The sequence below is a fragment of the Pezoporus flaviventris genome, unplaced genomic scaffold (genome assembly GCF_033815535.1).
Source record: "Pezoporus flaviventris isolate CSIRO_AGI_PZ_B2104156 unplaced genomic scaffold, CSIRO_AGI_Pfla_v1 ptg000064l, whole genome shotgun sequence".
NCBI classification, from domain to species: Eukaryota; Metazoa; Chordata; class Aves; order Psittaciformes; family Psittacidae; genus Pezoporus; species Pezoporus flaviventris.
The window spans coordinates 1,482,289-1,499,533 of NW_026892612.1; the positions used below are offsets into that span (position 1 = coordinate 1,482,289).

Genomic DNA, 17,245 nt, shown 5'->3' on the forward strand with positions numbered 1-17,245 from the left:
TGAGAATTTAAATACTCTGAGTGTGGGTGGTAAATTCTAACAAAAGAATTGTCCTTGTCTCTCTGCTTCCAACTTCATTAAGATGATTATTCCTTGGTTCATTCTTTCAAATGCCCCTTTGTATTTAGTTTCCATTTGAGGCATTTACCTTTCCTCCTCTGTGCTCTTAAGATTGTTTTCCAGCCACTGTATGGACTCATAAGATGTTTGTTGTTGCTTTCCTCCTGAGAGTGGCCCAAGCACCGGTGTGTAGGCATATCCAAAGTTATTTGGGGCCTTGTGGATAGCAATAGGATGAAAGTCGTGTGTTGCTGTTCCAGATGCCCAGTCCAAAAGTCCAATATCATTTTTTTATGCTTCTCTTCTTCTAGCGCAGACGAAGCCTTGCCTGATAGAGGTGTATAGTGATAGTGATTCTGTTTGCTGTAACAGTGTGCAGTAAACACCCAAAGTCAGTGCTGCTATATGAAAACCTAGGAAGGGTTTACTTTCTTAGCAGACACTGCTCTGCACATTCTAAAACTAGTTGTTTGTTACTTCAAGCTCCTCTTCTGAGCTGAAATGTAAAGTAGATGTCTGATTTAAGGTGAGGCAAAAAAGATGCTAGCCTCAAAAGCTGCTGGGATGGGTGACAATGGACTGAGGAAAGTCAATTCTGAATTTTCAACACCAAAACCTTACTGAGACAGTAACATAAAAACTCCATTAACCCACCTCTGGAATCCACAAAAAGGGGGCTGTTGAGATCGGGTTATTTTATAAAAGTTGTTACATTTTGATCTGATGGAAAAGTTGTGTACAGAACTGCTTGAATTAAAGCTACATTAGCTCTAACTGTGATAACAGACTAGCAGATGGAGACAGTTCAGGAAGAATTCAGCTTTCAGTTGAAAGGTGTAGTAACAGATTTGTAGGAACAAGAACTGTCCTACTGAAAGCTGTTATATTATGCTGCAATCTGGAAAGTAGTTAGGGGTATGCATGTTTACATTCATTGTTTTACTTTGCTTTACAAAAAAGTACTGTTAAGGAGACCCTGTATCACAAAACTAAGATGTGGAGCAGATGTGTCTCTACAGGACGGTAGATACTGCAACATTGCCACTATTTGGCTAAGGAATTTTTCTTACTGGCAGAAAATGGATGTGTTTGCGAGGCATAAGATACTGCCCTTGCTTGGATATCAGTATTTAATTACATAAATATATGGCTTATATTTAACAACCATTTAAAGACTTTTCTAGACTCTCTTTGTTTGTATCATTAACAAACGAATTGAGACTTTGATGAGAAAAATACCCCATAAATACTTAATGTACTACTACTTAGCACAAACAGAAGCGCAGCTCTTACACTTCAAGCAATAGTATGTAAAAACAGCATTCTTCATAAAAATAGCTCTTTTTGCAATAGATTTCTTTTCATCACACTGGATGTATTAAAGGATTAAAACAATGTTTACATATAATTATGGTGTCAGGTAAACACATCTTTTATCATCTATTCCTGAGATTCACAGCCTAATAAATTGCCACTGGTCACTTTGTGGGTAACACCTTTTCCTCTCTGACTACCTTGTCATAATGTTGCAAATTTTTAAACTCCCTTTCCACATTTGTATTACCTAATTCTGTCAGATCACAGTTCAGATATAATTGTCTAATGTGTCATGAAATGCAGAAAAATAGAGGAAACAGACAGAGTGGGACTGATAAGGGATTACATCAGTCCTTGCATTGCTTTTCATGCATGGATTTGCCTTGGTGGTTAGTCATGGGTGAAAGATGATTCTGCATCATGTGACAATTTCCCCATGGCTGTAAAATGGAGAATAGTGCCATGATTCCCTTGGTAAAGAGTTCTGAAATTGGATCAAAATTACTAAAAATAAATTTGACTTTTCTCATTTGATAGAAGACAGTTTGCAGAGGTAGAAGATAAAATGAGCATCTCTCTGTTAATGAGGTACCCCGTTTTCTCAAATTTATTCCTGTACTGTTTAAAAACAAACCTACTTAAACCCAGAAAAAACTCATGAGGAGAAAGACTTTTTTTAATAATTTTTAATATTTCAGATCTTGCTAGCTGAAACAACCCCAGAGATCTTTTGCCGAAAAATATCCTGCTATTTACTTTACACGTTCCCAGTTATGGATATGGAGTACATTTATATTGAGGTTATTAAGCCATGTTGGTAATGCTCTGTTTAGTTCTAGAAATCATCAAGCAAATTCTATTACTATGAAATATAATTTCTAGTTTTCTTTTTTTAAAAATGAAACTGTTTACTAGAAAAGTAAGTCCTTATTAGTGCTTTCTGCAGCTGGAGCTAGACAAATCTATAACTACTGCAATTATTGTTAGCTTTAGATAGACTATTTACTCTTAATGAACTTATCATTTAATCAACTAGCAGTCAGTGTTCAATATTTTATGTTGTGTTGACACAGTTTAATGTGCTCGGGGGCTGATATTTACATGCTATTGAAGCCACAGGATTTCTTAGTAGGTTCAAAGTAGCCAGAAAATCTTCTGTAAGCAGTAATTTTCTACCTTTCAGAGTGTAACACAGGGGCTTGGGTTTCTGGAGTATTTAATGTCACAGAGGGATAAAACCCTGTGTTTTGGACCAGAGTTTTAATAATTAGTGTGCCCCTTGGTTGTGGTTCCTTTCTTACAGAAACTTCTCATATTAAGGCAGAGACAGCTTCTGAGATCCCCTCAGCTGATAGTGAATAAAAGACAACATTGACTATCAACCGTAATTCTAGCATGATAGCGTGCTGCCCCAGTCACATTTTTAAATTCCAAATCCACTTTTTTTAAAGTCACACAGAGCAGTGAAACTGGCACTGATAAAAACAGGGAAAGAAAATCTGCTCCGGCACCTGAGCTTCAAGAGGACAAGAAGTCCAGAATTTAAATCAGCTCCTTTGTAAAATCAAACTGGATTAAAGTGGATAAAATTGAATGGATAATTCAGTGGATGATTTTTTGTTCAGCAAAATCCCTCTCAGAAGCCAAATATCTATGAAACTACATGAGAAATGTTTAAGTTTTTTTGGTATACCAAAACCATTATAGCTTTGGATTTTGAAGACTTGATGTGCTACATGTCTAAGTAAAATTTTTGCATTTTTGGTTGCAATAATTTCTCACTTTTCAGCTTTGTAAGTTTCTGGGCCTCATTTCACCTCTCATCTTCATGATGTCTTTTCTCCAGAATGAGAAATGCTCTTGAGATGGGTAACATGAATAATCAAGGCGTGTAAAAGTGCAGATAGAAAGCAAATGAGAAAATATGTATGTTTCAGATAAGTGATAAAAAAGGCAAAACATAATAAAAATATAGAAAATATTGAATGTTTAAGAGGAAGAAAAGCAGTGATTTCTGTCCTGCCTCTCCCACACAGCAGAAAGAAAGCTTTCAATAAGGTTAGCAGGTACTGCATTTAGAAGTGCCCAAAGAACACATATCTTCTTCCAAAATGCATATTTATTATGTCTTCTAGTATGAGAATTAAGGAACATCAAATAAATTCGGTAGAAGCCAGCTTCAGAAAAGGCCAAAGGGAAAGAATGGTAGGTGGTGGGTACCAGTGCTACAAATGTCAAAACTTACATTTGTCTGAAGTATTTCATCAGAACAGAATTTTTGTATTGAAAATAGGATGTGCAGCCTGTTACAATAATTTTAGGAATACACAATTAGTTGTGTTGGCTATAGCTGACTCCTGCAGCTTTGCCATCTTGGGCCATATCTGGTGTAAAGTCTGGTGTAAAGAAGGACTTGGGGGTGTTGGTCAATGAGAAAATGAACATGAGCCAGATTCAGTGTGCGCTTGCAGCCCTGAAAGCCAATCATATCCTGGGCTGCATCAAAAGGAACGTGACCAGGAGGTCAAAGGAGGTGATCCTGCCCCTCTAATCTGCTCTTGTGGAGTATTGTGTGCAGTTCTGGTGTCCTCAACATAAAAAGGACATGGAACTGTTGGAACAAGTCCAGAGGAGGGCCACGAGGATGATCAGGGGACTGAAGCACCTCCTGTATGAAGACAGGCTGAGGAAGTTGGGGCTGTTCAGCCTGGAGAAGAGAAGGCTGCGTGGAGACCTCATAGCAGCCTTCCAGTATCTGAAGGGGACCTATAAGGATGATGGGGAGGGACTCTTCATTACGGACTGTAGTGATAGGACAAGGGGTAACGGGTTAAAACTTAAACAGGGGAAGTTTAGATTGGATATAAGAAGGAAGAAGTTCTTTACTGTGAGTGTGGTGAGGCACTGGAATGGGTTGCCCAGGGAGGTTGTGAATGCTCCATCCCTGGTGGTGTTCAAGGGCAGATTGGACAGAGCCTTGGGTGACATGGTTTAGTGTGAGGTGTCCCTGGCTGTGGCAGGGGTGTTGGAACTAGATGATCTTAAGGTCTTTTCCAACCCTAACTATGATTCTATGATTCTATGATAATTGTGAGTGCATTTATTTGTTGGGATAGTGTCTTTCTGCTGCCATATTATTTCTGAAAAGCAATAGCAGTCCTATCTCTCTGGTAGTAGGAAACATGTATAGTATTAATTCTAGCAAAATGAATTCCAGCATGGCTGAGAAATGCTCATTTCAGAGACAGACTTCTGTGAACAATTACTTGTTTTTTTTTCTGTGACTAAGTAAGTTCTTTTTACTTAATTGTTTTAATATGATTCATCTCAAATAAGCATATTTGTGTTTTCCAGCCACCTTTGCGACTTAGACTGGGGCTTTGGTTTTTGTTTCTTGTTTGTTGTTTATAGTCCCTCAAAGGCACCTTTTTGTAATGCAGTTTTATTTCAAATTGAAATTGAATAATTGCACTTTGAAACCTTTTTAGTTATTTTCATTTTTGGCTGATATAATGAATTAGAACCAAAATTTTCAAATAATTTCCAGCAAACACTTAGGAATGTTTCATTACTAGAGTGCCTCACTCATCTGTAGAATATATAAGCTATGCTGTATTTCAAACTTTCTATAAATGCTAGGTATCTGTTTTTCTCATTTTGCCTTCAGTAAACTTATTCTATTTCCATATTGCTAAGAAGACGAGTTAATCATATTAGAGGTTTCTAAGAATATCAGGCAGAAAAAAGCAGGGTTGATTTGAATTTGCTTATGTAGTGAGGACATAAGGTCTGAGATAGAGAGCTGGGCAATCACCAACTGTATGAAATTTAACAAAAGCAGATGCAGCACCTTCCAAGTGGAATGGGGTAATCCTGCTGATACATGCACACTGGGGAAGAAGAGGATGGAGAGCAGTCTTATGGAAAGAGACCTGGCAGTTTGTCTTCATGGCAAGCTGAATATGAGCCAGCAACGTGCCCTGGCAGCCAATAGGGCCAACTGTGTCCTGGAGTGCATCCAGCCACAGCCAGCCTTTTGAGAGAGGTGATTGTCCCACTCTGCCCCACCCTAGTGCAGCCTCACCTCGAGCCCTGTGTGCAGTTTCTGGCGCCTCAATTTGAGGAAATCAGACTGTTAAAAGCATGTTCAGAGGAGGGGGACCAAGATCATGAAAGGTCCTGAGGACCAGACTGGTGAAGAATGGCGGAGGTCACTTGCCTTGCTCAGCTTGGAGAAGAGAAGGCTGAGGGGTCATCTCATGGCAGTCTACAACTTCCTCAAGGGTGTGCAGTGGAGGAATAGGTGCTGATCTCCTTTCTTTGATGACCAGCAATAGGACATGAGGAAATGGAATGATGCTGCACCAGAGGAAGTTCATATTGGACATTAGGAAAACGTTCTTCACTGAGAGGGTGTTTGGTCACTGGAACAAGCTCACAGGGAAGTGGTTGTGACACTAAGCCTATCAGAGTTCAAGGAGCCTCTGAATGATGATCTTAGTTGGATGGTTTAGTTTTAGGCAGTCCTGAGAGGAGCAGGGAGTTCGACTTGATGCTTATGAGTACCTTCCAACTTGAGATATTTTATGATTCCATGATTCATGACAACTACAATTAACTTTTAGTGAGATCTCAGATAAATACTATTTAGTGCAGTATTTCTGTAAGAATGCTTTTTATGGGATATCTAAGTCTATTGGGAAGATGCGGTAGAGATGCAGCATGAAACAGTACTGGAAGCAGATTTTACTAAGTTCTCTGATAGCAGAATTTTGTTTGAAACGTATGTTCTAGTCAGAACAACTAACATTTGACTATTTTTAAGTGAAATGGAAAATTAAAAAAAAACCCTCAAGTATCCATCTGCAGAAGGTAACAACTAACTTTCCAACTTTTTCTTCCTTTCTGAAAACATCTTGTGACTCCCAGGGTGGATTTTGTTTTTCATTAAGCAAAAGGTAGTAATGGAAATATGCAAATATTACACCCAAATCAATAATGACAAAAGAGCTTGCCTAACATTTCAGTATAAACCTTTTCTTTTTTTTTTTTCTTCTTTTTTTTCCCCTCTTAGGTGAACATGGTTATGTCACTTTTAGGAATGTTCTGTCCAACTTTATTTGATGTAATCAGTTCTCTGGAAAACTACCACCCTCGAATAGCTCTCAGATGGCAGCTGGGACGAATCTTTGCTCTTTTTCTTGGCAATCTCTACACTTTCATTATTGCCTTAATGGATGAAATCAATCTCAAGGCAAGCTATTTATTTCCTTTTGCTGATTTTAATATGTAGGTGGGCAAGGATGAGGATTTCCAGGCAGTCACAGATGTATCAGTGAAAGATGTTCTTTTCTTTCTGTGCTGTAGATCATGTTCGTGCCTCAGCTAGTAATGGGAGCTTTGGAGTAGAAAAGGTTGTGAGCTGGTAACAAGCTGATGCTGTATTTCCCCCCCCCCCCCCCTTCTTTCTTTACTTAGTTGGAAGAAGAAAAGATAGTCAAGTATAACATGACAATATGGGAAGCTAGTCTGTACAATGGTACTATTCCAGAAAATTCTACTGCTCCTCCAATACAGGTGGACCCTGCAGATGTCCCCAGAGGGCCATGCTGGGAAACAATGGTAGGACAGGTAATGTAACTGCTTTGAGCTCATGTTTGAAAATAGGTCATTGTCTGTTACAAGGTATGATATATAAACCCTCTTTGTTTCTGCTAGTAAGCGGTGTTAAGGTGGGAAAAATGTGAAGAAAAGCACAATGTGGGACTTTTTCCTGAGCAAAAAGTAGAGAAAGAAATAATTTGAGTTTCTTTGGATCCTGTCTAGTAGAAAATTATTTCTCCTGGTAGGTAACAACATTTAAAACATTCCCCCCCCCCCCCTTCACTGTTCTTTTCATTTACCTTCTTCCTTATCCCATATTTGTGTTGCAAAACCTGTTTAGCAATTTTTAAAACCTGGATTTGTCAAAACCCCTAATAAATGTGGTAATTCTTATTAGAACTCTGATAAGGCACTATCTGTTTGTGACTGCTACAGACCTATAGAAAATGTCTACAAAAAATCGAGTAGCTCAACAAGGAAATGCATGTAAGACAGCTGTTACAGCAATGTACTTTTGAGAAGGCATCTCTATATGTAGCCAAGTAACAAAATGCAAAAGAACAGTAGTGATTGATTGTAAACCTGCTCAGTCATTTTATTTGATTCAGTTGAACATACATAATTATTGACTTATTAATGCAAAATGTAATTTCAAAAGAATTTTGTAACATCCCCCTTTTCTCTATTTGGTCATACCTCGTTGTTTTGTGCATAAGAATGGATTCACCACTGAATCACAACATTTTCTGTTGTTCCATCACTTTCATCATTTCACCTCCTGTCTGACTGTATCACTATCGTGAAGCAGACAGGGAGGAAAAACAGCCCCTCTGTTCTTTTCAGTGATGCTGAATAATAAACTAAGAACACGAAGAGCTCATCACTGCACTAGTTTTCTACTTAATTTCGTAACAGGGAGAGTAATAGACTTTTGGGGTACTGGGTAAGGCTTGTTACAGTAGGGTTTAGTTCATTTACTAAAAGTAGAGGAATGAAGACTTCCATTAGGATTTTCTTCTTTCCTCTCCATGTGTACTGGGAGGTTTGTGCTCCTTGAGAAAGAAGCCACTCCTTTTTTATTAAATTTTCCCACAGTCAAAGAGATCAAAAGCAGTTTACTATATCAGCTCAGATTTCTGTTATAGCAGCGATCTTGGCTGGAAGCCTTTCCCAGTCTAATCATGCACTGGAAGTTTCATCTGATAATATGAGCACAAATTAGAGCTAAGCATACCTCTAGCAAACAAGGGGCAATTTTTTTCCTAGCATTTCTCATAATTGGTTAATGTAGAGCAGAAGCAGTCTTTTCTGTGTTGAAGCAGGGTAAGCTAAATTTGGGATGTAGTCCAGTATTTCATTATTATTGTAATTATTTAATTGCTTAAACCAAAATATTGCTCTAACAGGAATTTGTGCGGCTGACTGTCTCTGACACGATGACAACATACATCACAATTCTAATTGGCGATTTCTTGAGAGCTGTTTTTGTCAGGTTTTTCAATTACTGCTGGTGCTGGGACTTGGAGTATGGATTTGTAAGTATCTGATTTGCTATATTAAATGCCTTTGTCAGATTAACATTTCACACTTTTATAGTAAATTACATTTTCCTTTCAACCCTATAGAATTAGCAGCTGGCTAGACACACCACCTTCAAAATACTGTGTTAGTTTTTCTCAGAATTTGCCTGTGCCTTAATATTTGTCTTATTCTTCAACCTTAGGAAATGTTGCTTTTTTTTATATTGGATCGTGTAAGAATGCTGGGTACACATTTTTCACACATTTCCAATTTTAAGACTTATTCCTTGCTCCACAGAATAAAATCTCATTGATTTCTACAGGATTTTGGATAGGGCCTTCTAGCACACAGTGTTTGTGGAGAAAACGATGAAAGAACTTGTTCTAGAAATCTTATATGTATTTGCTAGAATTAGTGTACCTGAAATAAAGGTAGTAAGTCCCTTAGGTGGGTGTACAGCTCTTCACTTGGGAATGAGCCTTCCACTCTTTTACAGAGAAGTGAGCTAGGTTAACATAGCCAGCTAACTTAACTACACTGTAAAGTCTGATGCTGCTTTTTCACCTCTTAGCTGTTAGTACTTACTGAGTGGTATGGGAAAGAGCTAGGTCATTTAAAGCCATCTGCATGAGTGGCCGAAGTACCTGTTCTGCCATCTTCTAGTCTTCCTTTCCTCAAAATTTTTAATTTACACATGTACAAATTTCTTTTTTCACTAAAAGTAGCCTCTCAGGAAATGATAATTTTGTGAAATACGTGAATCTTCCAATGTTGAGAATCACACAGTAAATTACAGGACATTTTTGCTTGAACTGGGAGTGCCAGTTCTCAGATGAATACACATACACTCCTTCATTAACACTTCAGACTTAATTTTTTGCTCTTTGTTTTTTCTTATCATTAAGGATGTTAATAGTATGTAATACAATGATTCAATCAATAGAACAGAGGCTATAAAGGAAAGAGCTTTAATTAAGAGCCTGGAATGAAAAGCTGCACAGATCCCATCCTTCTCATCATTCATCCATACACCTCACTGCATAGAGGTGACAAGCAGTGAGAGTGAAACTCACAGGCCACACACAAGGGCTTCAACACTCTTAAAGGAAGCTGTGGCATGCTTATCTAGCAACAAGAGGATACTTATTTCCACGATATATTGTTGTTCTCAAAGTGTCAACAACACATCTGCTTGTACGGGATGTTGAAATAAATTTATTACTGACATTTTTATTTGGCAGTTTACAAGAGTGGCTTCAATGATTTGGTCTGTTATGGTCCTCAGGTCCAGTAAGCTGAATGAAACATCAGCCAGAAGTGAAAATGAAAACTGGAAATTGTTAAATTTATGAAATTATCTCAGCTTAAAATCTTCCCTGGGAAGTAGATCTACCTGTATCTCTGTGATTAGTGGCCATGATGTACCTATTATCCATTAATGTTTAAACTAAGTATTTTGACAACCAAAATGTCCTTTGACAAAGAATTCCAGAAATTCTACATGTTGTATAGAAAACCACTTCTTTTTATTTCTTTAAAAAATAAATTTCAGATTATTTGTTAATGGTAGCCCCTATGTTATGAAGAACAGTCACACATTATTTGATTATGTATTATCCTATTCAACTCTCCATGCCAGTTATTATATTCTTTCCATACAGTTCTCCTTAGTCAACAGATTTCCAATTTCCAATCTATTTAATCTATTCTCATATAGAAGTAGATTCCTAAATAGATGCAACATAAACATAGCAGTTTGCTGTAAGCATATACATATATATCTGTACATATACACAAAAATACAGAGGAGGAGTGTAGGGACTCTCCAACAGTATAACATAGTACAATTCAAAATTGTGACTTTGGTGATTTTAATAGAACAATTTTGTTGTGCTTCAGCCATAAGTTGATAGTTGGTTTTGTATGTCATGCACCTTCTCTCTACCAGTCATCCATGTAATTAATACCTGGTAAATACACATTATCCATGACCTTTTTGTACGCCTACTGAGGTGATCATGCAAGTCACCAGCTGTGGTGTAGCAAAACTTTCTGAGAAAGCTGATTAAATCAGAATTGAGACAGTGCAAAGCCACATGAATAATATGCCCGAAGCAGACATTTAGTTGGAAAGCAAAAGTTTACAGCTACAATTTCTCACCAGAAAGTTTTGTTCTGGTTCATGTGTGCACAAACTCACGTGTGTGTGTATTTCAGTCATTGTTCAAATCCAGTGTATTCACTGTTTGCAGATGGAAGTGTTCATGAATTAGAGACTAATAAATAAGGTAGAAGAAGAGATGTGGAAATGGTTACATGTTTGAAAAGCCAGAATGAAAGGGTCAGATGGATAGTTCAGAAATACAAGACTAAAGAATTATCTGTTGTGTCTATCCTGGAAACAAAAATTCATGATAGTGTGCTTTCTTCCACAAAGTGATAACAAGACTCAATAGCTGATTTGAGTTAAAAGAATCAAACAAACACACTCAAGTAAGAAATAAGATATCAGTTTTAAACTGGGAAGACAATGACTGGCAACATCAGTAAATGTTTAACAGGAATTCTTCAACAGTGTAACTTAAAATATGAAAGTTACTGTTATAATTCAAATGAGAATTAAATCACAGCAGCTTCATGGCTGGTACTGTGTCAGAGTGCACGTAGACTGACCACTACTAATCACTCCAGTGGCATATGAATACTTGTTTTTGCAATTGACCTGTTACTCAGAAGTATTTGTAATTCTCCATTAGTACCTTCTCTGAAAAAGTCTCAGAAAGTTTTCCAGTAAAATACCACAAGCTGTGTTAAAGTCTGCCTGCTGGTCTTGCGTCATATCAATTTGTTTCACAATCCACTGGTAACATTCAACAAGAGTTCTTACATCACAATGCCAGTATGCTGAACAGGTTTAATCTACTGTAAATAATCTTAAAAGTCCTAGTTCAAGCCTAATGAAAGCACCTGTATTATTTCTTTCAGCCATCATATTCTGAGTTTGATATAAGTGGAAATGTCCTGGGACTAATCTTTAACCAAGGCATGATCTGGTAGGTGTGGCAAAGCATGTTGCATCTTAAGGACTGCTATATCTATGAAAGTTTCTTCTGAAATGCTGGTCCTGTCCCATGACTTTAATGGAAGTGTAATGTAGCATATATCAAACTATGGTATACTGCAGTTAGTGGGACCACTTCAAAACTAATTCTGAGCTAAGATTGTTGGATCAGACGCATCAGAATTTTGCAATGAGACAGTAAAATCAACCACTAAAAAGCTGCAAAGATGAATCTTACTTTTGTACTGGCAGCTAGCTACAGCTAGCACCTAGACAGTACTGTTTTGCTTTGAATTTCAGCCTTTCAAAATACCTTACCACTCTTTTCCCATGTGTCCTGTGGAAAAAACTCTTAAAACAAATGTATGTACTCTTATCTGTGCAAGCATGTGAATGTGTATAAAATGCTGCTGCTGCAGTATTAGTCCTTAGCTGTAGAGGTTAAGAGGTTTATGTTGCATCCTGGCTTTGGACTTTACAGGAGTTGTAAAGAATACCTGTGTGTATAGTCGTCATGCGAGATGCTCAGTCTTCCTCAGGAATTATCCTCCTCAAGGACTGTTGGCTTCTCAAAGTTAATCCTTTCTACAGCTCAATTTTTCCTCTTTAAAATGACTTCGGTATCAGACTTTCTGCTTGGTCAAAGCTCTTACTTTTGTAAAGCCCAAAGTTTGTGTGTATGTCAAAGAAGTGACACAGAAATGCATCAAAGAAAGAGGCTGTAAAGATGACAATGCTTAAGGAAAAAGTAGATTCCCAATCTTTTACATTCTGTATCTTTTGGCCAGACAAATGAAAGTAATTGCCCTTCAGTTAGCATGGCACAAGAAACAAGGTGTGATAAAATAAAATGGTTGTAACTGTTTCAGTGCCATAACATTGCAACCGTACAAACCAAGGAAAAAACAAGAAAAACCAAAATTGTTTTGGTAATACCTAGCTTTAAAGCTATTAAATTTTTTTTTACAATACAACTGAGGTGCTACTTGAATTAAAGGGACAAAGTAGGATTGGATAACATTTCATCAGGTGATCACTTAATTTGCAGAGAAAGAGGGCATTGCAACTTTGAAACTAAAAGTTCATATGGAGAATTAGGTCCCTAAGTCTCCAGTTCTTCTTAAAGGAAGACTGAAGAGACAAGATCAGTAACAAAACCCAACCAAAACAATGATGGTTTTATGAACTTGATTTCTGAGTGCATGGTGCATACGGCTACGCAGCACATTCACATAGTGAATGGGTGGTGTATCTAGGAAAAGAGAGTCCAACAACAAAGCGGTTGTTTTTTAATTTGCTTTTTTTTCTAGGATGGGATCTTTTTATGCTCCATGTCTCCCAGCCATCAACGTGTTCCGCCTCCACACTTCAATGTACCTTCAGTGCTGGGCAGTGATGTGCTGCAACGTCCCCCAAGAAAGGGTCTTCAAGGCTTCCAGATCCAATAACTTTTATATGGCCATGCTGCTTTTCATCCTCTTTCTCTCCACACTGCCTGCTGTGTACACCATTGTCTCCATTCCACCATCTTTTGACTGTGGTCCTTTCAGGTGTTTTGTGTTTTACATCCGTCTTTTGTTATTGTTGTAATGAACTGCCTTATCATATCAAACAAATGATGCAGCTTCTATAATAAGTTTTAGCACCTGACACACTGCTTAATTGTGTCACATTTCTCATTGTGGATAATTCCTGAAGCTGGAATCCTAGAAAACTGTGTAATTCCCTAGAAAGTTTATTTGGCATGTAGAACAGAAAATCTTTATTTTAGGTAGGTGTAATGTAAAAAAATGTCATTACACTAGAAATTATTCTTTAGAAGGAGAGCAGTAACTTCTTATTATACACCTCTGGTCTGCTGGCTTGAAGCTGATGGCTTTCATGAAATATCTGCATATGCATGGGAGGGGCATACCAGAACTTATGGCGGTGTGCTAAATGTATAGTGGTGCAGCCTTTGACTGTTGTGACTCTCTCCAACTGACATAGTATTTCATGTGTCTGTACTACCACTGGGAAGCTGATTTTAGTTCTGAAGTCTTCAAGACCTTCATATTCATTAGTCCCTTCTAAAAACTTAGTCCAGCCTTGCCTGTGCAAATGTGCGCTTTGCATTCAATCTAGTTTAGATGTTGCCACATTTTCTCCTGTGCACGCTACCCAGGAAGTCCAGGGCTGTTTTCACCACCTTTGCTTGTGAGGTAGTATAACATGCAACTATAATGAGTACACAACAGTCAACATAGGAAATTAAAATTTTTAAAGACTTTAGTCTTTGGTTTGAGCAAAGTATTATGAAAGCAAGGCAAGGAGAATAGTAAAAGAGACATCCTGATTCCAATGAAAACTTTGAATAATACATTACTATTGTGAATACAATGATATCTACACTATCCCCAGTGCTCTTTCTAGAGGAACAGAAATGTTGTCACATTAACTTTGGCCAATGCAAAATATCTGAGAGATTGTTTCTAGCCACCTGCAGTAGTCACAGTCACCTAAGATGAAGAATTACATGAAAAGCCAAAAATTCTGATAAGACAGAAAATTGTTTGCATTTATCAGAGCAAAGATAACATCATTGATACTACTTTAAATAACATTCTTTTCAGAGTGTTTTAGATAATGTTAATATTTAGTTTATTGTCCCTTTCCCAGGTTTGATGTGGTGTGATTAACTTATATATGCATACTACTGCATTGACTTTGCCATCATATTTGTATGTGATACGTTGTTAAATTTTCTGTCTACTAGTGGGAAGACTAGAATGTTTGAAGTCATATCAGAAACTTTGGAGCATGACTTCCCTTCTTGGTTTGGGAAGGTGTTTGGTTATGCCTCTAACCCTGGACTCGTCCTACCTTTTATATTGCTGATGGTGTACGTATGGAATATTAACTCTAAGCTTGCTTTTTTTTCCACTCTGGATCTTCACTGCCTGAATATCTAATTAAATACAGTGCTGATTTCCCTGTAGTGAGGGACTTGAAAAATTCATGAACCTTTTATTTGATCATAATTAACGTGCCTTTACACAAAACAAAGGGTAATCTCTCTTTTGTGTTCAATGGCTTTCTTTTGCTTTTATCACTGCTTTTCAAAAATGCTGTTGTTACTACAATAATGGAAAAGATATTAAAATGCAAAAGCCTAAAGGGGATCTGAAGTTCTGTGACTTTGATCAGCTTGTCCAGTAGGCAGAATAGCACATCTTAAATCCTTAACAAGTTCAATAGAAATATGACCATTCAGCATGAAGCAGAGTTATTTCTCAGTAATGTTCAATGTGTCCGTTGTTCAGTGCCTTGATCTTTCCTTGATAAACAATGTCCTCTATGCTGTTGGGGCAGGGGTATGAGACTGAGTGTTGGAGACCGTATGAAATAGGGAGAGATTTTTGGAAAGTCAGTCGGTACCTAGCAAAGAGTAATGACTCGAGAATAGCCTTTCTTAGAAGCTGCAGTAAGTCCTGCTTTTCAAGGCATTTTAAAACTCTGTATACATATATAGCATTATTTAGCATACTGCTGATCTAAAAATTAATTCTATGTAGAGATGAGCTGGGATTTAAACCTTCATTGCGGAACTGCCAATAAATATTGAGAAGATTATAGAATACAGTAGAAATTGCAGAAGGATTTTGTATAAGGAAAATGAAATCCTGAGATTAAATTTTCCCAAGGGTCACTTCACAACATATTTTACTATAACCGTGACTAGAAAAAAGAATCCAGACTGTCCTCTGAAACACATGGTCAATTCTGACTGACTTTTTTTTTTGAGTACTCTTCTGGAATAATCACAAGCAAAGATACTAAAAATAAATACAGAAAACTTAAAAAAAAGGAAGAAAAATGCAAGGCATAATCAGGCATAGCTTTATGGTAGACCTTCCTTATATACTATAAGACTGAATGTAGGTATTGGAAGATGGTAATTTTTTTTTTAATGTTTCTTTTCCCCAGCCTTCTTCATTCCGTGGGGAAGCATATTGCTTATTGTCAAAATACTACTACTAATTAGCCATGGCAAATGAGGAAAAGATACTGATTTTATATTAGCACAACTGTAGTTGTTGTTATAGGAATGTTGTAAGAGTCTTTATATTTAAAACATTGCCTAAAAAGGAATTCTTTTGCTTTAAATTTAGCCTGAGTATTTATTATCTCAACGCTACATCCAAATCCTACAAGGAAGCAAACTTGGAACTTAAAAAGAAGCTGCAAAGTGTAAGGATTATGGAATTACTGATTTTTTGTTTTACTAACTATTAGAGAGGCTGTTCAGATCACTGAAAGATGCCCTTTCTCTCTCCCCATCATTAGCAAGCAGAAGAAAATAAAAGAAGAAATAAACAAAAGGCACAAAAATCAAATGAACAAGATGAAAATCCATTTGAAACAGAACCACCACAGCAAACAGGAGGCAAACAAGATGAATCCACCCCAAACCAAGGTAAGGACTGTTTTGAACTCAGGAATTCATGTATGCCAGGCCATATTCTTCCTCACTGCCATGACTACTTCCTTTGCCATAATCTCCTGAAAGATATTCATAATATTAAATCACAAGTATTAGCTCAAGATCCAGTCCATCTTGCTTTCTTTGCTTTGTTTAAGAAACACTGTAACATTATTTCATACCAGGCAATGCCTAAGGAAAAAATCCTGTAGCAGAGCTATGAGTAGCAAGATCACAGCCTGGCAAAAAAAAACCCTAACAAACAACAGTTAAAGCCTGGTCTGAATGTCAGTGATCCCTCTTACCCATCACAAATCAGGTGGGTCCAAGTCTTGCACCTTCCTCTTGTATTTCATTGATCCAGGGCTGCTCAGGATAGCATTTATCCACTGTGCCGTGTTCAGTGGGAGAAGGGTCAGTGAGAACAAAGTATGGTAGCAATTGTCATTAGAAAGCCTAGCATGGTCAGGCAGATTTCAGTCTGTCCTGAAGATTCTCATAGGCTGTTTCTCTTCCGCCAGAAAAAAAGGACTGGAGGGAAAATAGGATGCAAAGATCGTGAAGATGCATTACCCTGATTTCAGGCTGTTGGCAGGGGAGGCCCACGACTTTCCACCACACTCTGGGGTGGACTGCAGGATTTGCCTCTTTGGGAATTTCTGTTTTGCATATTCATGTTTTAATCCTGTTCTCAAACACATTGCAGACAACAAAAAAGGACAGGGTGGCAATGAAGTGAAGACGGGACAGCCACAAGAAGCCAGCTCCTCTCAGGCATCCCAGCATCCAGGCCCTGACCCGAACGGCCACTATCTCCCACAGAGCAGAGGAGGAAACCTTCCTCCCCCATCCCTAGCTGTCACAAGGCCACCAGCCCCCAGGGGATATGGAATGCCAGGCTATCCACCTGGAAATGCACGCTTCCCAGGCGTGCAGCCAGGAATGCCTAGGGGCCCTCCCAACTACAGATAAAGAGCCTGAAGAACATAGTGATATGTTGAAGGATCCTGAAGGATAAAAGAGCAGTCGTAAATGCAAACACACTTGCAAGTGCAAAACCCTGCCTATGTTTGTTGTAAATCTTTATGTGCATGCCCATGCTTCATGCGCTTCATTTTTTGCAGGATGGGATGCTTCAGAAGGAAATATTGCAAATGTCTTCCTGCATTTGAAAGCATTGAAAAAGTGTGTTGTCTGTGTCAATAGGTTACTAAACTTAA

General features: G+C 37.9%; 1 protein-coding gene across 6 annotated transcripts in view; it reads left to right on the forward strand.

Annotated features, from left to right (window-relative positions):
• Positions 1 to 17,025, forward strand: part of TMC1 (transmembrane channel like 1) — a 133,455-nt gene extending 116,430 nt beyond the window's left edge. For all 6 annotated transcript variants that reach the window (XM_061470818.1, XM_061470816.1, XM_061470821.1 and 3 more), the window contains 9 exons: positions 6,452 to 6,631; positions 6,856 to 7,008; positions 8,388 to 8,516; positions 11,488 to 11,555; positions 12,874 to 13,113; positions 14,319 to 14,444; positions 15,715 to 15,793; positions 15,890 to 16,019; positions 16,732 to 17,025. In XM_061470818.1, the coding sequence (XP_061326802.1) occupies positions 6,452 to 6,631; positions 6,856 to 7,008; positions 8,388 to 8,516; positions 11,488 to 11,555; positions 12,874 to 13,113; positions 14,319 to 14,444; positions 15,715 to 15,793; positions 15,890 to 16,019; positions 16,732 to 16,997 (1,371 nt within the window). In that variant the 3' untranslated portion in view covers positions 16,998 to 17,025. The remainder of the gene's footprint in view (positions 1 to 6,451; positions 6,632 to 6,855; positions 7,009 to 8,387; positions 8,517 to 11,487; positions 11,556 to 12,873; positions 13,114 to 14,318; positions 14,445 to 15,714; positions 15,794 to 15,889; positions 16,020 to 16,731) is intronic.
• The last annotated feature ends 220 nt before the right edge of the window (positions 17,026 to 17,245 follow it).